This window comes from Spermophilus citellus, assembly GCF_964194105.1.
Source record: "Spermophilus citellus genome assembly, chromosome: 4".
Classification (NCBI taxonomy): Eukaryota; Metazoa; Chordata; class Mammalia; order Rodentia; family Sciuridae; genus Spermophilus; species Spermophilus citellus.
Window position 1 is genome coordinate 29,346,451 of NC_138185.1, and position 25,832 is coordinate 29,372,282.

General features: G+C 40.7%; 1 protein-coding gene across 5 annotated transcripts in view; it reads right to left on the reverse strand.

Annotated features, from left to right (window-relative positions):
• DNAAF9 (dynein axonemal assembly factor 9) overlaps positions 1 to 25,832 on the reverse strand; it is a 159,052-nt gene that overhangs the window by 32,079 nt on the left and 101,141 nt on the right. For all 5 annotated transcript variants that reach the window (XM_081289866.1, XM_081289863.1, XM_081289864.1 and 2 more), the window contains 8 exons: positions 22,516 to 22,619; positions 16,027 to 16,173; positions 14,642 to 14,730; positions 14,126 to 14,227; positions 13,738 to 13,855; positions 11,354 to 11,442; positions 9,885 to 10,043; positions 4,729 to 4,854 (listed from right to left, as the gene is read on the reverse strand). In XM_081289866.1, coding sequence (XP_081145992.1) covers positions 4,729 to 4,854; positions 9,885 to 10,043; positions 11,354 to 11,442; positions 13,738 to 13,855; positions 14,126 to 14,227; positions 14,642 to 14,730; positions 16,027 to 16,173; positions 22,516 to 22,619 — 934 coding nt within the window. The remainder of the gene's footprint in view (positions 1 to 4,728; positions 4,855 to 9,884; positions 10,044 to 11,353; positions 11,443 to 13,737; positions 13,856 to 14,125; positions 14,228 to 14,641; positions 14,731 to 16,026; positions 16,174 to 22,515; positions 22,620 to 25,832) is intronic.

The window sequence follows — 25,832 nt, forward strand, 5'->3', positions numbered from 1 at the left end:
GAAGAGGATCTTAGAAGATGGAAAAATATACCTTGTTCATGGATAGGCAGAACTAACATCATCAAAATGGTGATATTACCAAAAGTTCTCTATAGGTTCAATGCAATGCCAATCAAAATCCCAATGGCATTTCTTGTAGAAATAGATAAAGCAATCATGAAATTCATATGGAAAAATAAAAGACCCAGAATAGCAAAAACAATTCTAAGCAGGAAGTGTGAATCAGGTGGTATAGCGATACCAGATTTCAAACTATATTACAAAGCAATAGTAATAAAAACAGCATGGTACTGGTACCAGAACAAGCGGGTGGACCAATGGTATAGAATAGAGGATACAGAGACTAATCCACAAAGCTACAACTATCTTATATTTGATAAAGGAGCTAAAAACATGCAATGGAGAAAGGATAGCATCTTCAACAAATGGTGTTGGGAAAACTGGAAATCCATATGCAACAAAATGAAACTGAATCCCCTACTCTCGCCATGCACAAAAGTCAACTCAAAGTGGATAAAGGAGCTAGATATCAAATCAGAGACTCTCCGTCTGATAGAAGAAAAAGTTGGCTCCGATCTACAGATTGTGGGGACGGGCTCAAAATCCCTTAACAGGACACACATAGCACAAGAGTTAATAACAAGAATCAATAAATGGGACTTTCTTAAACTGAAAAGTTTTTTCTCAGCAAGAGAAACAATAAGAGAGGTAAATAGGGAGCCCACATCATGGGAACAAATTTTTACTCCTCACACTTCAGATAGAGCCCTAATATCCAGAGTATACAAAGAACTCAAAAAATTAGACAATAAGAAAACAAACAACCCAATCAACAAATGGGCCAAGGACATGAACAAACACTTCACAGAGGAGGACATACAAACAATCAACAAGTACATGAAAAAATGCTCACCATCGCTAGCAGTCAAGGAAATGCAAATGAAAACCACCCTAAGATACCACCTCACCCCAGTAAGATTGGCAGCCATGACGAAGTCAAACAACAACGAGTGCTAGCAAGGATGTGGGGGAAAGGGTACTCTTATACACTGCTGGTGGGACTGCAAACGGGTGTGGCCAATTTGGAAAGCAGTATGGAGATTCCTGGGAAAGCTGGGAATGGAACCACCATTTGACCCAGCTATTGCCCTTCTCGGACTATTTCCTGAAAACCTTAAAAGAGCACACTACAGGGATACTGCGACATCGATGTTCATAGCAGCACAATTCACAATTGCTAGACTGTGGAATCAACCCAGATGCCCTTCAATAGATGAATGGATAAAAAAAATGTGGCATTTATACACCATGGAGTATTACGCAGCACTAAAAAATGACAAAAATCACGGAATTTGCAGGGAAATGGATGGCACTAGAGCAGATTATGCTTAGTGAAGCTAGCCAATCCCTAAAAAACAAATACCAAATGTCTTCTTTGATATAATGAGAGCAACTAAGAACAGAACAGGGAGGAAGAGCAGAAAGAAAAGATTAACATTAAACAGAGACATGAGGCGGGAGGGAAAGGGAGAAAAAAAAAGGGAAATCACATGGAAATGGAGGGAGACCCTCATTGTTATACAAAATTATATATAAGAGGTTATGAGGGGAATGGGATAACAAACATGGAGGGAAATGAATTACAGTAGATGGGGTAGAGAGAGAAGATGGGAGGGGAGGGGAGGGGGGATAGTATAGGATAGGAAAGGTAGCAGAATACAACAGTCACTAATATGGCAGTATGTAAAAATGTGATGTGTAACTAACCGATGTGATTCTGCAATCTGTATTTGGGGTAAAAATGGGAGTTCATAACCCACTTGATTCTAATGTATGAAATATGATTTGTCAAGAGCTTTGTAATGTTGTGAACAACCAATAAAAAAAAACTCTTGCAATCACATGGACAAATTTATCTCCCTAGAGATTTTATATTCCTATCATTAGTATACTTGTAACACTGTACTAAATCACCCAAAGGCTAAATGGCTTAAAATTATGACCATTTAGCCAATGATGGTGGCACATGCCTGTTCCAGCTACTTGAGAGGCTGAGGCATGAGGATCACAAATTCAAGGCCAGCCTTGAGACCTTGTCTCAAAAAAAAAAAAAATCAGCAAAAAACAAAACGTAAAACCCTGATAAAAAGTATTACCATTTATTATTTCTTATGATTCATTGTGCAGAATAGAATCAGAAGGGCTAGGCGGTTGGTTTTTGCTTGGGCCAGTTCAGCTGTGGCTGATTGTTTAAGATAGTCTTACACAAAGGTAGAAATGAGACCTTAGTCCAGATGACAGGGCTGGGATGGCAGGGCCCCACTCTCCCTGTGGCCTCTTGATCCTCCAGCAGCCTAGTTTAGGCTCCTGGAGCCTAAGCTCCTAGTTTAGTCTCAGCTCCCAGAAGCAAGGGAAGAAAAATCTCAATGTGTAAACACTTCTCATGCTTCTGTTTGTTTCATGCAATGTTAATGTCCTATTGGTCAAAGCAGTTTCATAGTCAAATCCAAATTTGCAGGGTAAAAAATACTAGATTCAACTCTTTGGTTCTTTTTTTTTCTCTTTTTACATTTAATATATTGTTTAATAACATACTTCTTAAAAATTTATTTATTTATTTATTCTAATTAGGTAGATATGACAGCAGAATGCACTTTGATTCACTGTACACAATTGCAGCACAACTTCTCATTTATTTGGTTGTACACGATGTAGTGTCATACCATACATGCATTCACACATGTACCTAGGGTAATGATGTCCATCTCATTCCACCATCTTTCCTGACCCCATGTCCCCTCCTTTCCCCTTTGCCCAATCATAGTTCCTCCAGTAAGTCTTTGGTTCTTGTTGAGAGGGGCTGCTTTTGCTGTAGCATATTTTTCATCTACCAAAGTTGGCCATTTAAGGATGTAAGAATAATTTTTCTTCTTTCTTTTTTTTAAATTTATGGACATAATACTGGCTAATTAAATACACACCCACATAGACACACACACACACACACACACACACACACACACACACACACACACTTCTTGTATTGGGTGCTAGGGATTGAACCTGAAGCCAACCCTGTGCTCTTCCACTGAGCTATACCTTTCAGCTCTTTAAATTTTTTAATGGAATGAATTTAAGTTTATTTAGTAACCTTCTTCTTCTTTTTTTTTTTTTTTTTGGAGGGAGGTACCAGGGATTGAACCCAGGGGACTTGACCACTGAGCCACATCATCCCCAGCCCTACTTTGTATTTTATTTAGAGACAGGGTCTCATTGAATTGCTTAGTGCCTCACTTTTGCTGAGGCTGGCTTTGAACTAGCAATCCTCCTGCCTCAGTCTCCCAAACTGCTGGGATTACAGGTGTGCCTCATCCATCTATTTAGTAACTTTCTATTCTTCTTCTTCTCCTCCTTCTGCTCTTCCTCCTCTTCCTTTCTTCCCCCTCTGGCCCCCTACTCCTTCTTTTCTTGTACTGGGAATTAAACCCAGTGGCACTCTACCACTGAGCTATATCTCCCCAGCCATTTTAATTTTTTTATTTCGAGACAAAATCAAAATTTCCAGACTGGCCTCAAACTTTCAATCCTGCCTAGCCTCCTGAGCAGCCAGATTGCAGATGTGTGCCACTGCACCTGGCTATAACTTTCTATTCTTGATTACAGTATCCATAACTGTTTTATTCTATCCACATACACCATGAGCTAATCATTAGTTTTTCAACAGAGCATTAGTAAATCTACTATAGTAAATTATTTTCTGGAAGGAATTCAGATTAGTAATTTTGAAATTTCTCATTAATATCTAAAAACTGAGCAAGTCAGTATCTTTGAATTTATTGACTTAAATATTTCTGATCTCCCAGTCTGAAAAAATGAGGAAATGAGTATACTCATATTTCCTATTAATTACCCCTGATTTTATCGCTTATATTTTATATTCTATAACCATAATCACCTCATTTTAGTCTCATTTCTATGTTTAGACAGATTATATTATACGCTCATCCTCGGTTATTTTATTTTTTTTTCATTTGTTTACAGTGCTGGGTTTCAAACCCATGGCTTTGCACATGCTAGGCAATGGCTTTGTTCTTGAGCTACACCTCCAGCCCCTTTGAGACCTTTAATATCTTAAACTATTTTTGAGGACACTTAGTATACACATATTGGAGTACCCATTCTTTTTTTTAAATTTTTTTTTAGTTGTAGATGAACACAATAACTTTATTTTATGTATTTATTTTTATGTGGTGCTGAGGATTGAACCAGTGCCTCACACTTGCTAGGCAAGTGCTCTACCACTGAGCCACAACCTCAGCCTGAAGTACCCATTCTTTTACTTTTTCTTTTCAGAGCTGGAGATTAAACCCAGAGCTTCACATGCATAATGGGTAAATAAGTGTTCTACTACTGAGCCACATCTCCAGCCCTCAATAGATATTTCATGAGCACTATATACTAAGTATTAAATGGAAATGGTTCTTGTCCTCACAAAGGCTAAGACTGTACCCAATACTGACTCTCCTTTCCCTTGGGCTTTTTGGGTCCTTTGATGACCTAGCATTAATCAAAGAGTGACCGAGCACTTATTACATACAAGGCACACTGATGTGTTCCAAAAGTCAAACATACATAAATATTTGTCTTCTGGTGGGTAAGGAAAATATCGATTTCCGTACATTTACTCACACCACATCCCATGGGCTGAAGGTGGTCCTAAATATCTACCTGTGCTCCATGTAGCAGCTCAGGGGCTCCATGCAAACCGTGATGGCACCAATGGTGAAGAAGGACTTGACATTTGAGTCTGGGTGGGTCTGCAGGGCCTGGATGACATCAATTATATCCGTGTAGCTGAGGGGGAAAAAAGGAATACTGGTTGGAGCTACAGAGATGGGTAAGAGGCATGCTGAGTGGCTGAGTCAGCATGGAAAGAAGGAAGACCAATAGGAGGAGCCTATAATTGGGTTCCTTGGTGTCTGTTACTCAACTTCGTAATTCAGAATCCCAGGAATCCCCAAAGTGCTTCTACATTCCCAAGTTCTGTTAGTCCTCCTAACTGTGAAAGAATGGGTAGAAGAGCCAACTTGTTCATGGGGTAAAGGAAGCCTGCGGTGATTATAGGGCTCCCCTACTTGATGTCCCTAGGCCTGTTTTTTCCAAGATCCCTTTTTTTATGCTAGGGATTGAACCCAAGACTGCTACATTCCAAGCCCTTTTTACTTTTTATTTTGAGACAGGGTCATGCTAAGTTGTTGTTGGTTTTACTAAGTTGCTGAGGCTGGCCTCAAACTTGAGATCCTCCTACCTCAGTCTCTTGAGTCACTGGGATTAGAGGCCAGCTTTGGGGCATGTTTTCTAATCAAGTTAGGAACTCCTGCTTATGTCTATTTTCTTTAGTTGCTCTTTTCTCCTCCTTCCCACTTCAAAGGATCATCAGAGGGGCTAGGGTTGTGGCTCAGTGGTAGAGCACTTGCCTAGCATGTGTGAGGCAGTGGGTTTGATTCTCAACAGCAACATAAATAAATGAACAAAAGAAAGGTCCATAAATATCTAAAAAAATATATTTAAAAAATCATCAGAACTGTTCAGAGCAGTAGATGTGTCAAATACTGACTGCATTCTTGTCTTCTGCTTGGAATTTCCTCCAAAACCCAGATTTAGAGCCAATTTGAATATCTTCACTTTGAACCTAATAGTTCATAATCTGACTCCTCTAAGTCGGCTCCTCCCAAGGCTGTGTCTTCCTTATCAGAGGGGACTCTATACTCTTTCAGAAGCTAGGCTAAAAGATGTATTTGGAGTCTTCATTGACTCCATTTTTTCTCAGTTTTCAACATGCAACTAGAAGAGATTATTGCTCACATACCTGCAGTACCAGTGAGTCCAAACTGCTACAATCTCCTGCCTAGATCATGCCAACAACCTCCCAGCTGGTCCCCTACTTCTGTCCTTTCCTCCTTCCAATTTGTTCTCAGCACTGAAGCTAGAGGGATATACTAACCCCACAGTCAGATAATGGCATCACTGTTCAAAACCCAGTCTGAAAGCCAAAGCCCTTAACAATAAGTCAGGTAGCCCTTTATAATCTAATCCCCCACAAGACAGGGAAGAATTTCATCTACCATCCTGTCCCTTCCCCTAATCCCACCACTCTGGCCTCCTGGCTCTTCCCTGAACATGCCAGGCATACTTCTACCTTAGTATTCTCCTTTCCCCTCTACTTGGAATGCTCTTCTGATATCTGACAGTTCGATCCCTTTCTCCCTTCAGGTCTCTGCTCAAGTGGCATTTTTTTTGTTGTTTTCATTTTTGCAGTGCTTGGGATTGAACCTGGGGCCTTGTGCATGCTAGGTAAGTGCTTTAACACACAAATGGCATCTTATGAGAGGCATCCTCTGACTTCATACACTGTGTTCAATACAGCAATACTCCCTTTTGGAACTCCATGCTCTCTTCCCCCAGTTTTTTCCCCCCTAAAAGCACTGATCATTAGTTATGTAAGCTCTTTTTATTATTTTTGTTGGGTTTTTCTTTTATTGTGTCTTTTTCTTACATGTTGTCTTTTCTCATTTGTTTACTGATGGTCTGAAATGAAAATGTAGTTTTGTGTGCTATACTCCCTAGTGCCTAAAGTAGAGTAGATAAACAGCGTAGGGACATTTGGCACCCCATCCTGCCCCACTGTAGACCCTTGGCCACACAGAGGGGACCTGCCCTCTTCACATGGTGGACAACACTCACACTGTCCCAACTGACCTAGACTATCACCAAAAGGTCTGTTTTTGTGGAGGGAAGTCAAACCTGACACACAGCCTTGTGTATTAGATCAGCCTGGGTCTCTCTGTGCCCTTAGGAAGTCAGTGGCAGGTGGGGGAAGGTAAAGCCTGCCTGAGCCATTTCCTAAGTTTCTACAAACAACTCATCTGCAAAAAAGCCCTTGGCTTCATTCCACACTACAACATCTCCTACCTCCTACCCAGGTCTGGCCTCAATCCTGTCCAGTCAGCAGAACTTCATTAGAGGACAAGGGGTGCTAAGTTCAGGAGTTCCGTATGAGGAGTTGAGGATTTTGCTCAGTGGTAGAGCACTTGCCTAGCATACACAAGGCCCTCAGTTCGGTCCTTGGCCTTGGTGTTCGGGGATTTCCCCCATAAGGCTTTGTGGGGAGCCACTCTGAATAGATTCACGCCCTCCATCCTGGAGCGGAGAGGCTTTGACCTTCACTACACCTTGTAGTGACCTGCACATTGCCCTGTCCCAAAGTTTGAGGGCATGTCTTCAGAAGTAGGCGTGTTGCCCCATGGACCCTTAGGCATGTTGCCCCATGGCCCCACCTGTCCTTTGTAACCCTGCCCCACTTCTGACCTTTTTTGGATGGAATTTTCTAAGAATAAAGGTCCCCCCAGTAAAAGCCCACTTCCAAAAGTGCTCGCTCTCTCTTGCCAGCCTTTCATGACTTTCTCTTGGTCTCCTATTTGGGGAGCTGAGAGCAGAGAAGCCGTCCTGAAGTTTGTTTAAAGGTTAAGTGTGTGTCTGTGTTTTATTTATTTGGTGTCTCTGGAAATTCACACAAAAGACCTTAAGTTTAGCTGCCCATGCGCATGCTTTGAGAGCAAGCCCTCTGCTTGATGGCTTTTCTCCCTGTCTGGACATGTGTGTATGGATGGTCACATGGGGATCTTTCCACCGTAGTGCCTGGGTAGGCCTGGATATCAGGAGAGCACCATACACTGTAGGCACTGCCAAGTCTTGATAGCAGCACACATGGTAAATGGGACGGACACTTGCATATTGCCTGCTCCAAAGATCTTTGTGGGAGCATTAAATGGATTTAACTTTCAACCGCACTCCTCAACAATAACTTTTCCCCCTTCTGAAAAGGGAGGCTCTTTCTTGGAGCCTCCCTTTCTTGGTGCTTGGAGGTTCTTTCTTGTCCAAGTTCATTATAAGCAATAGAGTCCTGTTAATCTCAAGGATATAAACTCAGCTACTTGAGAGGCTGAGGTAGAAGTATTACAAGTTCAAGGTCAACCTCAGCAAATTAGAGAGACCCTGTCTCAAATAAAAAATTAAGAGGACTGGGTTCAACTGCCAGTGTCTATCTATCGCGCTCTCTCTCTCTCTCTCTCTCTCTCACACACACACACACACACAAGGATTTCAGTCATTTTAGTGCAATGGAATTTGCCTTAGAAAGGGTGGCTGGGGAACCTGGAGATTAATGGAGCATCTGTTAATCTTCATTAATTTTAGTGGAAAAGGTTAGATAAAAACAGGCTGCAGGCTCTTTGATAAGGCTTGTGCATTTGGGACTTCCCCAAAAGAGAAGATCCTTGGCCATTCACTCTGGTCATCAAGAGAATCCTGCGTAGAACCTCCCAAGGGAAATTCTATTGCATTAAAATGACTGTTTTACTCCTTCCTCCTGCAGAATTGCAGAGGTGGCTCTGTGTGTGTGTGTGTGTGGGTGTGTGTGTGCGAGAGAGAGAGAGAGAGAGAGAGAGAGAGAGAGAGAGAGAGATCATCTATTGTATTACAGTTCAGACTCTGAGACAGCTGACACTTTTGCAGGCTTGTAAAGTCAAAGAAAAGGGGTCAATAATGCTCTCTAAAATGATGGAGGGTGAAAATGACCTCAGCTGCACAGTGGCAAGCTGCCAAATTTCCCTCCAGGTCCACAATCCCAGTGACTCTCAACTCTGGCAGGGGCAGGTGATGAAGCTGGGTCAACCCACTCCTTTGACCAGTAGAAGTAATGAAAAACCTGAAGAAATCAAGTAGTTTCATGTCTAGACTCTTCCTCTGTAGTTTCCATGACCTGAGCTCACAGGTAGGACAAGAGGGCTGACAGAAGAGAAGATGGAGGAAGGGTGCGATAATAAGGTCTGCCAATGCATGATGGCCCTGAATATGCACAGTTCCACCTGCCTCTTCCTTGGGACCACCATCCCAGCTCCTTCAACTTCCCATCATCACAGCCAGGTGCCCAACAGGGCCTTGGATCCTGGCCCATTCTTTACTGGAAATGACTAATTTATTACAAACACTGATTATTATGACCACAAAAAATGTAGCATAGCACAAAAGCACTTTGTGAGAACATCCAAAAGCTTCTTTATTATCAACCATAATAAAAGAGTGAAAGGCAGAGCACATGTTTTCCTGGCCTGGCATGTTCCTCTCTGGGCCCAGATGATAATGGACCTGTGAGGGGCTCCTCCCTAGAGGCCTGAGAACAACAGGTCAAGGGACAATCGTTCAGTCAGGACAGTAGTATATGCTCTGTCAAACCTGACAGTAGTAGAGTACTTGCCTAGATATTGCATGCCCATGATAATCCTACTTACACAGGGACTTAAGGAGCTGGGAGGCTATAATTATGGTCCTATACCAGTCATGAACAGGGGGCTTCTTACCTAACTGGTCAATACATGCTCCTTACTGAGGGTCCTAAGAAACCCTTCAGAGCTAGCCATACAGGGAATAGGAGTACTGCAGACAGCTGAGTATAGGAGTCACCTCTGCAATTCTGCAGGAGGAAGGAGAAAAACAGATGAGGCCCCCTTATATAGATGACAAAGAAAGAGGGTTAGAGACCACTATTGTTCCAAGAATTATCAGAGAATCTTGAATAGATTCCCTAATTTGCACCTTCTGGTATTGAAACCAAACCTGAAACTTATGTAAACTACACTAGCCACTCTAACCCACAATATGGTAATAGGATGCTTGTTGGATCAAGGCCTAGCCTGTCTGTGTAGCATGGACAGTGTTTGTGCCCATGCAAGGTTTATTCTGTGCCCCAGGTTTGCTACACATTAAGTAATAGTAATGCCAAGGTTACTACCCTACCCAACTGTACCCAGATGTCAAATGCTTACCCTTGTAACACTACCAGCAGTCTGGTCTTCTTGCAGATGTAGGCTGATTGACGGGCAGAGCGATTCTGTTGGGCCTCCAGGGCACTAGAAAGGTATTTCTGGAAGTGGGCAGCATGAAAACATTCAGAGCTATCCATGATTTGGCGGTACACCATCCACCTGGAAATGGAAATGTAATCTCAGCACCAGGGCTACCTGATGGCTTGGCCCTGTATGCTCAGTAATGGATTCAAATGTGACCTGTATTCCAAATTCATTCTGCCCACTGAATCCATATAGGATAAAGCAATCCTAATGTCACAGAAAAAGGCAGAAAGTACTAGATGAATTGAGAGCCCCAAATTCGGAAGCTACTATCACTGGCACTTTTGACAGGAAAACCCCTGCCATAGGGAAAACAAGTAAGCTCATGATCAATAGACTTCAGAGGTGAGAAAGACTTCTGACCGGGCAGTGATTTTCTGAAGAACCATGCAATAAATGGTTTCAGTACAGCGCTTAGTAAAACTCTTGCTAAGAATAAGAAATAGGCAGGTAAAGAATTCAGAATGTTTATAGAATAACAGCACTAGACATGATGAACTGGTTAGCCATTAAGTGTTTATTAAACAAGGCCCAATAATTCCCTAGAATTTCTCTAAAACTGTTCTCCTCATTCCCTGCAATTTCTCACACTAAATTCCCAACCCTTGTGCAATTTTAGTTTTCTTAATTCCTTTAAAGCCTCCTGCAGGATTCTTTACTTTGGAGTACACTAACTAGATATTCTGTACCCAGGTCAGTCAAGAAGAGTTGATTAATCATCTGCCAGTCCAGTGAAGTGATGGATGAATAATTTTCCCAGTTTCATCTGAGCCAACATGTCCCAGTTGCACCAGTACTCATGTGGTCCCTCTGTGGTCATGGAAGGTTCACTAATTCTACCAGCTCCCAAGTTCTTATGATCACCATGGCACTGACCGTCCCCCCCTGCTGATCAGGCACACTCCCATCCCTTTGAATTTGCTCAACCTGCTGCTGTGCTCTTCCCCAGATACCAAATGGTTAGTTCCCTTATTTCTTCAGGTTGTTGTGGAAATATCACCTTTTCAGTGAGGTCTTCCCTAACCATCCATTCAATCCCTCTCCCAGTCTGCACTTCTCTGCTTTATTTTCTCCAAAGCCTTTTACATTAGCTAATATAGACTATTTTCCTTACCTGGTTAAGTGTCTTCCCAAACTAGAATGTAAACTTCATTAGAGCAGAGATTTTCTTCTGTTTTGCTCAGTGATGTATTCCCTACACTTAGATCAGTAGCTGGCATACAGGAAGCACTCAGCATAGTGTGTTAAACAAAAAGATGGATGGATGACTACTGTGCCAATACCAGTTGCACCAAAGACCAGTATGAAGTCTAAAGTCACCCCATTAATAGACAGGCCCAGGCATAGAATCCCATTCCCAAAGTAAAGGCAGCAGACATACTAACCTGCCATATTCCTTATGCAGGGTGACCAGAAAAGCACAGAGCTCACTAGCATGACAGCCTGGCAGGCCAGTTACAATGCTGATAATTACCTACATGAAAGAAAAGTCATGTGGGTTTGCAATTCAACCAAGAGGCAGCACTGAGTAAGAAGTTAAGAGAACTGAACTTCTGGAGTCAGGCTTTGAGGGCTTGAACCTCAGCACCACTATTCATCAGCTCTGTGACCTTGGGACAATGACAAAATCTATCTTGTAGGGTTGGGTGTGAGGAGTAACAGACTTAATTTATTTCAAATGCTTAGAATAGTGCCTGGCACATAACAAATACCATATACAATGTAGTCTTACTATTCTAATTGCTGTGAAACAGGTTGTGAATATATCAGTTAAAATATAATGTATTAAAAAGCCGATCTGCTTGAGACCACAAACCTCTTTTGTAAAGCAGACATTCAGGGATAAGATGACTATTTCCAACAATAATACTTCTTAGGAAAATAATAGGCAGAAAGGAGGTCTGAGACAAAAATGCCTTAGGCTACACTGGTGTGACAAACTTGGCAGAGGACAGGAGCTGCCCTGTGGATGTTTCTGCCTGGCTGCCTATGTCCCTGAGCCACATGGCCTGGCCTGAAACAAAATTCACTGGGCATGGGAAGCACTTCTGATTCCCAAGGAAAAGAGAAGCCAGCTGGATTGTCCTCACCTCATTACATGGCCACAAAAAACAGGCCCCTCTTGGGCTGAGGATATAGCTCAGTTGGTAGAGTGCTTGCCTTGCATGAACAAGGCCCTGGGTTTAATCCTCAGCACCACACACACACATATAAAAAAGAAAAAAACAGGCCCCTCTTTAGGTAGATACTATAAAGCCATTTAAGAAATTCACTGAAACTGGGTGTGATGGTACATGCCTATATTCCCAGGTATTTGAGGCTAAGGCAGGAGGATTTGCAAGTTCAAGGCCAGCACAAGCAATTTCTTGAGACCCTGTCTCAAAATAAAATATAAAAAGGTCCGAGGATTTAGTTCAGTGGCAAAGCACTTGCTTAGCTTGTGTAAAGCTCTGTGTTTAATCCTCAGTACCAAAAAAAAAAAAAAAATTTCATTGAAAAAGAAAGGGTCAAGCAGGAACCAGGCAACCACTGAATGATGTCTATGCAAATGACAGAGCATAGCAAAGACTTCAATAAGTACGTATTTTATTTTATTTTACAATAGGCAAGACTCCTTGAGACAGGCCTAGTCACAGGTAACATAGACTCAAGCTAAACCTGTGGCCCTTACCATCCAAGCTGATCACATCAGCACAAAGATGGCTAGGGATCCCGCTTTTTATATGTGTAGGAACCCAGAGCTTTCCCTCCTCCCCTCTAACCAGGGCCTGTACACTGTAATCCTTATTGATCCTGTGCAGTACTCCACATCGACATTTTGTTTATCCTTCTCCATTCAGCTTTCCCCATATCAGTTCCTACTCCTCACTCTGCCCAGGTCTTAGCCCTTTCATATCACAGTACATATGTATAAAGGCAGACACTTTTTAATTTTTTTTTGTTGTTGTACTTGGGATTGAACCTAGAGGCCCTCTACCACTGACCCACACCCCTAGCCCTTTTTACTTAATTTTGAGGCATGATCTTGCTAAGTTGCCAAAGCTGGCCTTGAACTAGTAATCTTCCTGCCTCAGTCTCTGGAGTCTCTGGGATCACAGGTTGGTGCCACCACATCCAACTTGATAGCACCTTTTTAAATAAAATATAAGAAGCATTTTCAAACATTTTATACTTTCATCTAAGGGAAACAAATGATGCTTCTAATGGTTTAGTGACTCTTTCCTTTTGCAGCTGATTTGCACAGAAACGAATGCCCTCTTTGAGTCTATTACAACATATGTCTCCTGAAGGAACAAACGGACAGTGGGAGGAGGTCAAGAGGAGGGAAGTGTGAGGTAAGAGTAGTTAAAATTCACTCTGTGGAGAACAATGTTTATAGAGTATCATCTTACTCTGGTGATTCCACCCAGGCCCAAATAACATGGGCACTCTAACCCTTATTATGTGCGACAGATCCACTGCTAAGTAAGTCCTTTGCACAACCAGAAAGAGCTGAGAGCACTGAATGAAAGTTTAAAAGACCTGGAAAAGCAAAGGGAGGGCATGGCAAGATGCCAGGATTTATCACTGTCATGAGACTTGGCCTGACACAGTCACTGTATAGAGCAGGTTTCATGTATATCATTACATCAGTATCCAAGGAGGTGGAGCGTCTTATAAAAGGGACTCCACCTGAGCTCCTTTTGTTAACTGACAAAAAAAACCCCAAGGGCAGGCTTTAAGGATTATCCTCCTATGAATTCCCAGCATATTTGGTGAGCTTCTCTACCTTGTCATTTTCTACTCTGTGAGGAGGGCTGATTTCAGCTTGCTGCAGCAGGATCGGAAGATGGATCCGCACCACAGGCTCCCGACTAATGCTGCTGACATCGAAATGCTGAAGAAACCTGGAAAAATAAAGACAGTGTTAACATGTCACCATCACCAGCTTTGCCTGATCTGCCCACACAGCAGTTCTTACTGAACTGCAAAAAATAAGCCTTAGAGAAATTCTCTCTAGAGAATAAAATTGTATATGGTGCATCACTATTACCTTTTTACAAGGATCCCTAAGAAACTATGGAGAAAAGGGGGTTTTAGAAAGGACCAACCCTGAGGTTTCTGACATTTCAAAAGCTAGAACATTAAACATCTAAAATCAGACACCCAAAGCTCACCAGTCCAGCTCTGGGAGTTTAGCTGAGAGCAGCTTTGAAGAACTCCACTTCTCCCCAGCAGGATGGTTCAGGGCACGAAAGAGTTTCTGTGCACTAGAGTGCCTAGAATACCAAAAGATCACAGATTAGAATTCCACTTCCATACAGCATGCATACTTTACACAACTGGTTCCGAGGCAGGCTTTCAAGCCAAATCCCATGACAGAGTCAATGCTTCCAAAATAAACATCTCACTGACTTAAAATGTGATGAGTGCATGACGACTGGCATGCCCACATAGGATGAATGGTCTGAAAGCCCTTGACAGTAGTATCAGTTTCTGATTCTTAGTAGATTTCATTTCTCTTGCCTTCTATTTCCCAAGAGCACTAGCTACTTGCAAGTTAGCAACACTGAAATGACTGCTGGCCCTTTCAGAAGCCAAGACCCCTGTGTTACATAATGTAAGTCTTCCTGCAGAAAGCACACCCACAAAGCTTAGGGAAGCAAGCACAAACACTGAAGGCAGCCACTTACAATTTCTTTTGTTCCACAGATAATCCATCTTCCTGGATCACTTTTAAAGAGAGCCCTGAATTATCCTGCTGTTGCCAGGGGGAGAAGACCTAAACAAAACAGAATTTGAGCAAAGAATACTTTAAACCCAACAACAGGATATGGAACCCACATGGGGATTTGATGATTGTTGAAAATCTAGACTGTCTGTGCAGAGAAAAATCATTTTAACAAACAGGGTTTTGTTGTTGTTGTTGTTGTTGTTGCTGTTTTAAATAAGATCTGAAGCAATTTTGTTCTGTATTTTTCAGAATCAGAACTATCTTTTTGGGTTCCGCTCCTTGAGGATTCTGCTCTTCCAGAGGTCAGGAAGCCTTGAAGAAGGTGCTAGGAAACAGGGGCATGCTCTTTCCTGGAGATAAAGTAGATATCAGTGGTTTAAGTAACTTCTGTCTAGAGGCAGAAGAATGGCTGAAGAGAATCTGAAAGGCTGTCTCTAGGTTCCCAGATTGAAAGGGCAACAGCAAGGAGGTAGAAAGTCCAGGAAATAGTTAGGGGGAAGAATAGACTAACTGAAGAAGCCAATCTGCAGCTGAAGTCAGCTCTTGTTCCTCCACATTCTGTGAATCTGTCCTGAGGGAGGGACACTGTGCTCTCACAAGCTGCTGTAATCACACCTTTCCAAGAATCTCCCCCAGTCATGAAGCTGACCATCGGTTTGACTGGCTGCTGCCTGGTCTCTAAGTGGGTCAGATAATTCCTGTGCAATCTGTGCTAAGTACCTACAATTGGCCAGCTGCCAGGTGGGACTATTCAAAAGGACAGGGCTGTGACCCATAAGGAAGGAGAGCCTGGGATAAGGTGGAGAGCTCTAGTTCAATAGGTAGGTCCTATGATTCGATAAAATGGCTGAAAGAAAATAAGTCTAATTAGGATTTAAAGGGGACAAAGCAGCCAAGTGTGGAAGTGCATGCCTATAATCCCAGAAACTCAGGAGGCTGAGGCAGTAGGTTTTCAAGTTTGAGGCCAGCCTTAGGAAATTTAGCAAGACCCAATAAGCAATTTAGCAAGACCTTGTTTCAAAAAATAAAGAGAGATGGGGATGTAGCTCAGTGGTAAAGCGCCCCTATTTCAATCCCCAGGACCAAGAAAAAAGTGGGGGAAGGGAAAAGTAGTTTTTTTTTTTTAACTTTAAGTTTTTGCTTGTTTTTTGTTTTAAAGGCTGAAAACCCTTTTATTCAGTTTCCTTTAGGCTCTTACTCCTCACTAGCAAGAGCACCATGCCAGAACCAAAAGAATATATAGAGAAGTTGCCTCTGTGCCAGGCCCTCTCACACTACACCATTAGCTCTGACACACTATCTTACTGTTTAAATTGCTAAGGAAAAAAAATGACGGGATGTTACCTCTGAGTAAAATGCTTGATATATCTTTGATTTGGGGAAAAGAGCAATCATCAGAAAGTTGCTTGATCCATGGAAATGAACTGGGAGATGAGGAAGCAATGAGCTTCTGAAGTTGATAAAAAGGGCAGCCACAACACCAATAGAATCCTAAGGAGAAAAAAAAGTAGCATTAGCAAGAAAACTCATTTTCATGATGCCTGTCCTCAGAACTAAAATCAGAATACACAAGAACAATTTCAGTGCAGTTATTTCACACTGAGTGATTTACTGGGGTTCAATAATAGATGGGCTTTCCAATACAGTTATAGGAGATTGGGCAGCACAGGAATTCTTTTTCCAAAAATAAAAATGTCATCTCAAAATTCCTTCTAAAATATTAACACCTTAATCAGATATATGATTTGCAAATACTGTCTCCCATTCTTTGGTTCTTTCTACTCACATGAGTGTCTTTTGATGTGCAAAAGTTTAATTTTGGATAAAGTTTAATTTATATATTATTTCTTTTGCTATTTGTGCTTTCAATGCAGTATCTAAGAAATAACTGACAAACCCAATGTCATGAAGCTTTTCCTCTATGTTTTTTTAAAAACAGTTCATCATTTTACTTTTATATTTAGATTTTTTATTCATTTTTAATACTTTTTAAGTTTTGTTATATATGACAGCAGAATGCATTATAATTCATATTACACATATACAGCACAAATTTTCATATCTCTGGTTGTACACAAAGCAGAGTCACACCATTCGTGTCTTCATACATGTACTTAGGATAATGATGTCCATCTCATTCCACCATCCTTCCTACTCTCAGGCCTCCTTCCTTCCCCTCCCTCTCCTTAGATTTTTTTTATTCATTTTGAGTTAATTTTTCTACTTAATTTGCATGGGATATCCAGTTTTCCCAGCACATTTCTTGAAAGACTGTGCTTTCCTCACTGAATGGTTTTGGCATCCTTATCAAAAATCATTTGATCATAAATGCAAGAGTTTATTTCTGGGCTCTCTATTCTATTTTGCTGGTCTATACATCTGACTTTATGTCAGTACTACACTGTTAGGTTACTGAAACTTTATTTTAAGTTTTGAAATCAGAAAGTTAGAGAGCTCCAAGTTTGTTTTTCTTTTTCAAGACTGTCTTAGCTAATTGAGGCCCTTTTTAAATTTCATATAAATTTTAGGATGATTTTTCTACTTCTGTAAAAATTTATATACTGCAAAAAATGCCACTGGGATTTTGATAGGACTGCACGGAATCTACAAATTGCTTTGGGTAGTACTGTCATTTTTTTAACTACATTTTTTTAAAAATACTTATTTTTTAGTTGTAGTTGGACACAATAGCCTTATTTTATGTATTTATTTTTTTATGTGTTGCTTAGTTAATTTTCTACTATAGTTGAAAGCACTCTACCACTGAGCCAGAACCCCAGTCCCAGTATTGTCATTTTAATAATATTAAATGTTCTGATCCATGAAAATGAATGTCTTTCTATTCATTTAGATTGTCTTTAATTTTTCAGTAATGTTTCATAGTTTTGGGTAAACAAATCTTTTATTTCCTCATTGAAATTTATTCCTAAGTATTTTACTCTTTTTGATGCTACTGTAAATGGAATTGCTGGGGGGGGGGGGTTGGTACAGGGGATTGAACTCAGGGGCACTCTACTACTGAACCACATCCCCACATCCCCACATCCCCAGCCCTATTTTGTATTTTTTTTAGGAACAGGGTCTCACTGAGTTGCTTAGCACCTTGCTTTTGCTGAGGATGGCTTGGAACTTGTGATCCTCCTGCCTCAGCCTCTGGAACCACTAGAATTACAGGTGTGTGCCACTGCACCTGGCTTGGAATTGCTTTCATTCTTTCTTTCTTTTTTCTTTTTTTTTTTTTTTGCAGTTATAGATGGACAGCATGCCTTTATTTGTTCAGTATTTTATGCAGTGCTAAGGATCGAACCCAGAGCCTCACACATGCTAAGTAAGTGCTCTGCCACTGAGCTATGGCCCCGGCCCTTGGAATTTCTTTCTTAATATCCTTTTCAGATTGCTCATTATTAGGAAGTAGAAATGCAATTAATTTTTGTATGTTGATTTTTTATCATACAACTTTGGTGAATTATTAGTTTTAGAAGCTTCTTATGGAATGATTAAGGTTTTGCAGATGTGAGGTCATGCCATTTATGAACAGTTATAATGTTACTTATTTTTTTCCAATTTAGATATCTTTTATTTCTTCTTTTTGTCTAATTGCTTCCGCTAGATCTTGCAAAACTGTTAGAATAAAAGTGGCAAAAGCAGGCTGACATCCTAATCTTATTCCTGATATTAGAGGGAAAGGGCTTTGTTTTTTGTTTTTAAAGATCAAGTAGTTTGTTCATTAAATAAATTTTTGGAAAAAATAGAACAGGGAATGAAGGTTAAAAAATTGATAAAAAGTCTCATCCTCAACCCAACTATAGCTAATATTTTGGCTTTTTTTTTCTATTTTTGTTTTTTAACTCACTGCCTTACCCTTTTTTAAAAAATACTTTTTTTTAGTTATAGATGGACCTTTATTTCATTTGTTTATTTTTATGTGGTACTGAGGATTGAACCCAGGGCCTCACACATGCTAGGCAAATACTCTCATCACTGAGCCACAGCCCTGGCCCCTGACTTACCCTTTTGATGTAGTAGAAAATCATATTTACAGTTCCACATTATTTTTAAAATTTATTTATTTTTGGTGCTACTGGGAATTGAACCCAAGGGCACTTTACTACTAAGCTATATCCTCATCCTTTCTTAAATTTTTGAGATGAGAGTCTCCCTCAGTTACTGAAGCTGGCCTAGAATTTATAATCCTCCTGCCTCAGCCTCCCAAATCGCTGGGATTACAGGGATCTGCTACCACATCTGGGTCCACATCCTGTTTGCTTTTTTTTTTTACCCCCAGTCCTGTGGCTGGAACGCAGGGCCTCACGTGTGCTAGGCAAGCACTCTTATCACTGAGATACATTCCCAGCGCCCCCCCCCCCCATATTCTATATTTAAGACTGAACTAACCATTACCATCTACCATACCATCTGTAAAAATTTATATACTATCTATAAACATTTTCAATGACTGCCCTCTATTCTCATCTCAGGCATCCCACCCCCACTCCCTTGGTTGGACATTCATATCGCCTACTCCATTTCTCCTCTGCTAACTGCTTCTCTTATTTACTCTTTGTTTATTTACTATTACATATGATAGCTGTTTCTGATGTGCTTCCCTCTATTGATTAAGAATGCCTCTTAGCAATCAGTGTTTTCATGTTAAAAAAGATAGAGATCTTTATAGAAAAGAAATATTAACTCATTGGTTTTAATCACCAAAGATATTTTTCCAGTGTTTTTTGCCTTCCAATTCTCTTTTCCAAATATCTTTAGAGTTTTATATTACTAATTAGTCTAAAAATCTTTACAATAAATCCATACAATGGAATACTACTCAAACAAAAGAAGCAAAAAGAAAAAGGAACAAACTATTCGTATATATTATAGGAATAAATCTAAAAATCATTCTGAGTAGAAAATGTCAGACTCAAAAGGGTACACAATACTTGATGATATATCAGCAATGCAAACTAATTTACAGGGATAAAAATCCAGGAGTGCAGGAAGGGCATGAGGAAACCAGAGGTAGGAGGAAGGGCATAAGGAGACTTTGGGGTAAAGAAAATCTTCTTGGGGGCTGGGTCTGAGGCTCAGTGGCAGAGCACTTGCCTAGCACCTATGAGGCACTGGGTTCAATCCTTAGCACCACATAAAAAAATAAGCAAATAAAATAAAGGCATGCTGCCTATCTACAACTACAAAAAAATTAAAAATTAAAAAAAAGAAAACTTTCTGTTTTGTGATAATGGTTTGTTTCATGATTGTATACAATTGCTAGACTGTTAGAAGTTTTTTTTTCTTTTTTAAAGTTATAGAAAATAATTAATGTATATAAAAAGATTTATATATTGGCAATGAAAATTTGTTTTCACATTTCTAAATTACATCACATATATAGGTCCAATTTTAAAAACTATAAAATTACTATAATAAAGATATGTATTAAGGCAAGTGCAACGGAGAATTTAGTTCTTGGATTATCAGAAAGACCTTAAAACAATTTTTGAATTATATGATTCTCGTCATAAAGACCCTAAGCATAAAATTGCAGCTTTATGTATTAATAAGATGAATTTCTAATTACATCTAATTTCAAGACTTCCTTTTGTCATCTCAAGCAAATAATGAATAAGAAATTTCCCTTCATCTGGAAGATATGTTTTTCCCTAAGTAAAAATGAGTACAAAACAAGTTTTTTAGGTAACCTATACATTATGTAGTACTTATGTACATTTTATTTACTGTACTAAGGAATACACCCAAGGGCACTTTCCCACTAAACTACATCCCCAGCCCTTTTTCAATTTATTTTTTTGAGACAGGACAAATTGCTCAGGCTGGTCTCAAACTTATGATCCTCCTGCCTCAGCCTCCCAAGCCACTGGGATTACAGGAATGCCCTACCATACCTAGCCTGTAGTAATTTATGACTAATGACTAAATGACCTTATTTTGTGATCTAACAATTTCCAACAATTCACCCCTATTATAGTTCCTTCTGAGACTACAGTGGGGGAAATTCTCACCTAGAGTTACCTAGATAAGAGCAGAGTTAGCTAATAAGTTGGATTTTTAGTTCTTCTAGTGGTTAAGAATGTAGAATGAGACTTATCTGAGGTGGTGATGAAGCAAACCACAACTTAAACCTTCAGTTTTAAAAGATTCGTTTTATCTCAAGTTTGCTAACCTCTCAGAGCTGCTTCTCTCTGTCAAGTCTTGTTAATGCCTACCTGATAGGATTGTTTTAAGGACTTAACAAGATGACATCATGTACAGTATTTGGCATAAAGTAACACTTAACCAGTATTTTACGGTAGAGTGGCTAGAACTTATGGACATGGTTAACTGTATTTAAAGAACACTTCAATGAATTAAATCATGTTTTAAATTAAAAATCATTAAGTGACCAATTTGTGTGTGTGTGTGTGTGTGTGTGTGTGTGTGTGTGTGTATGGTACTGGGGATTGAACCCAGGGCCTTGGGTATGAGAAGCCCTCTACCAATTGAGCTATATCCCCAGCCCCAAGTGAGCAATTTTGACAAACATTTTTTCTTGAGAATTTCTTTCTTGCTTGCTTTATTTCTTTCTTTTATAAGCACTGGGGATTTAACCTAAGGGTGTTTTACCACTGAGCTACATCCCCAGTCCTATTTATTTCTTATTTTGAGACAGGATCTTGCTAAGTTGTATAGGCTGGACTTGAACTTGCAATTCTCCTGCCTCAATGTCCTAAATTGCTGGGATTACAGGAGTGAACCACCCTATTAGCTCTTCAGAATTTCTTACATCATTTCTAAGTTTTGTTTTTTGTTTTGTTTTGTTTTTTTTTTTTTTTTTGAGAGAGAGAGAGAGAGAGAGAGAGAGAGAGAGAGAGAGAGAGAGAGAAATTTTAATATTTATTTTTTGGGTTTTGGCGGACAGAACATCTTTGTTTTGTATGTGGTGCTGAGGATTGAACCTGGGCTGCACGCATGCCAGGTGAGTGCGCTACCACTTGAGCCACATCCCCAGCCCCCAAAATAGAATTTGTGGGTTTTTTTTTTTTTATTTTTTAGTTCTTGGTGGACACAACATCTTTATTTGTATATGGTGCTGAGGATCGAACCTGGACTGCATGCATGCCAGGCGAGCACGCTACTGCTTGAGCCACATCCCCAGCCCAACCATTTTTCTTTTTGACCCACTTATAATTCTTTCCCGTGGCTAAGGGGTGGAGCCCTATCAATGTCACAAAGATTCTTTCCAGTTCTAAATTGGGTGAGCCTTTGTGTCCTTAGGCTGGAGGCCATTTGCAAGGAGCTATTGGAGGTCTTTTGTCTTGCTTTCTAAGCCTTTTTGGGATGAGTGAATGGGCACAGGTACTTCTAACCTGGAAGCCCTTACTAGCCTTTAATAGAGAAATGAGGTTGACAAAGATCACAAGCATTGTGACAGTGTAAAGACCTTTTCTCAACCTCACTGCCAGCCTGCTTCAATGGCCATGCTGGTTTCTGACATCCTACCCCTCAGGAGATGAGGAAGACAGGAAATTATATTTGATTTTCTTTTTTTTTTTTTTAAAGAGAGAGTGAGAGAGGAGAAAGAGAGAGAGAGAGAGAGAGAGAGAGAGAGAGAGAGAGAGAGAGAGAGAGAGAGAGAATTTTTAATATGTATTTTTTTTAGTTCTCGGCGGACACAACATCTTTGTTGGTATGTGGTGCTGAGGCTCGAACCCGGGCCGCACGCATGCCAGGCGAGCGCGCTACCGCTTGAGCCACATCCCCAGCCCCTATATTTGATTTTCACTTCAGAAGTGTGGGTGATTTCTGATTGCCCAAGACATGAACTTGTAAAACACCTACCCTGTCATAGAAGGAAAGCGAATTCATGTGATCCTTGGAAATGATGATACTTCCATGATGACGGTGAGAAAACAGAAGGCCACTAGAGAAGAAATGCAAGTTTCCTGGAAGAAAAAGAAGATTGGTCAGAGCTGTAGAGCCGGGTCCTGTGGACCAGAATCCAATATTCTTCTCACAGGTACTAGGGCACACCACACAAGAGACCAGTATCAGTAGCATTTATGTTCTTAGTTTGTATGGTGAATGCTATGCTCTGGAAAAGCCAAAGTAACCTCAGAGAAATTAAGCCATTGCCATATGTCTTTGCATAAAAATTAGAAAAACAGCAAGTGTATAAACTATCAGCCTTGGGGAGGGGCAAAATTCACATGCCCTTACAGGTGCTTTCCAAGGAAATACTCTTAAGACTTTGGTTCTGTCTGCTCCATTACTGAGTTTATAGATTCTCTCTTCTTTTGCCTTGGCAGAAGCTGGATCAGCTCTAAAGAGATCACATTCCTTACTTATGGCTCAAGAAGAAACACTGGGATTTCAGTTGAAGGGTCTCAGTTTGTGATGTGTCCAGAAAAAGAATATTTGGATTAGGCAATAAATGGGTTCTACAGACACTGGGTGCCCGCTGTTCTGATGTTCTCTCTCTCCCCCCCCCCCATCTATTTATCTTACACACGCACGCGTGTGTGCATGTGCGCAAAAGACAAGTGACAGCTAGGCACTGAATGTGAGTTCCTCAGGACAAGGATTCAGATCTAAGAAGGACTGTTGTTTCCTCGGTGGACAGTTACACAGCTCAGTCTATGTCCTAGGAAGCAGACTACAGAAAGGATGTATAACTAAAATGATGAAGATTAAGGTTTGGCCTGGACTTGCTCTGGATCCTCAAAGGAAACAACCAGAGTATCCATTAGACTCTTGAGTGAAGCTGCTCTTGGGAGCTGGTTCAAGTTGGATCCTTTTTGTTCCTATAACAGCCATTCTTTGTAAGTGTTCACATACAAAGATGAATTATATAAGAAACAGTACTGGGATGATGGGTTAGCTAATTTGGTGGGGAGAGAGACAGATTCTTACAGAGATAAGGTAGCTCAAAGCACAGGCTTGAAAATACTGTCACCAATTCCTTATTGCCAAGGCAAAGGACTAGAGACAAAGAAGAGAAACTGGTTCCTTGACTTGTAGTTCTAGAATAGTAGCTCCAAAGTTCTGGAGGTTGCAATGATGAGAAGTGCAAAGGCCAGGAACCCGAGTGCTGCCTCCACCTTGAAGCTATAAGTTCTGAAAGCTTCCTGAGGAGGTGGAGTTTCAGAAGGAAGAAAGAGGTCTAGTAAGTGTGTATTAATGGAGAACGGAGAAAAATGGGAGAGACAGAGGCAGTTTTTAGGTATAGAGGAAGGGATGAAGCCTGACTGAAAAGAAGAAATAGATGTTTAGTCAGAGAGACATACCAACCATTCCATCTGGGGCAGCAGTAGCAGTCAGTATAATTCAAGGCATCCAGCTTCAAGTCCTGTAACCCTCCCATCCTCCAACAAGTACAGCCTGGATTTCCCTGTGCACTCCCTTGCATGTAGCCTGGAATGAACCCAAGTTCCTCACTGCTGCTTTGGGGTCAGTCTTCTCCAATCTTGATATTCTTGTTCCCTTGGAGACACAATCCCTTTTTTTACTGTCCACATCTACTGCCCTGATCATGCCACAATATTTCCAATAGTTTCTCAAGGTGCTTCCCTTCCAAAGCCAGTATTCCCACTCCTTCTGAGAGATCAGAGGAACGCTCAGGCCAAAATGGCCCCACTTTTCTTCCAGGCCAACTCCATAGCACTGAAGAAACACCTGGAACATTCATCTTCTGATATCTTCAACCCCAGAGCCTACTCTCTGACTCCAGCATCCTATCCTTTTAGCTCTCACAACAACCCATCCTGTGATGCCACTGAACCCTGAGAGTCTACAGTCCTCCTATTTCCCCCTAATTCAGAAATTTCTGACATTCCTCTCATTCACATCAAGGGTTGATTCCCTGGGACAAGGACATACCTTTAATCTCCATTTTGTCAAGGGAAAGGGATGGGAGCAGATTTTATTAGTATTTCCTAAGCACCAAGCATATCACAAACATTATTGTTTTCCTTTTCAGTCCTGAGAAACCCCTGAAAGGTGTGTCGCTTTACTACATTTTGATAGTCAAGAATTCAGAGCAGGGGTTGGGGCTGTAGCTAAGCAGTAGAGCACCTGCCTTGTACATGTGACGCACTGAGTTCAATCCTCAGCACCACATAAAAATAAATAAATAAAATAAAGGTACTGTGTCCATCTACAACTAAAAAAAAATTTAAAAAATTCAGAATATCTGTGATGGGGTTGTAGCTCAGTGGTAGAGCACTTGCCTAGCACATTGAGGAACTGGATTTGATCCTCAGCACACATCTAAATAAATAAATAATGGGGCTGGGATCATAGTTCAGTGGTAAAATGCTTGCCTAATATGTGTGAAGCACAGGGTTCAATTCTCAGCACCACATATAAATAAATAAAAAGATCCACTGACAACTAAAAAAAAAATTTAAATAAATAAATAAAGGTATTCTGCCTATCTACAACTAAAAAAAAAAATTTTAAAGAATTCAGAGCAAGAGGTGGTTAATGATTCTTATAGGACTAATGAACAGACTCATGTTTAGAGAGATTTCCCCAAAAGTCATAGAATTACTTGGTGATGAAGGCAAAGATGAAGGCAGGTGCTCTACTGCTTAGCTACAGCCCTGGACTCCTCTAATTCCCTCACCACTTTTTTCCTTCATTTTCCTCTTCCCAGAGCCACATGTAGCTAATCTAATGACATGCCTTCCCTGACTCTCCAGCCTCAACAGGCTCACAGTGCCATTCAGCAACCTGTCTACTATGGTCTCCCAGCTCCTTTCAGGAACTCTACTGAGACCACAGCCATCCACAACCTTCAACACTCTCCTAAAACTACAACCTCATCAACTTCTTCTATAGATGAAACTACCCTTCCAGAAAAAAAGGGGACTTCCCAGGTATCATGCAGTAGAAACTGTTCTACCTACTATCTGGTACTTGTACTCTTCCATGTCCTGGGTTCCCTCTCCACCTTGTGTACCTGTTAAGTGGAGCTGCTTAGAAACAAGTCCACTACCAATGGACAAACCTCAAAATCCTTCTAAAGCCTGGGGTGGGGGGAGTCAATATTAGAGAAGAATTAGAGCATTTTACCTCTTCACTGTGAAGACAGGAAAGGGGTACATAGGGAAGTCTCCCTCTAGACTCTGAAACCTCAAAACAAAATGGAAAGGGAG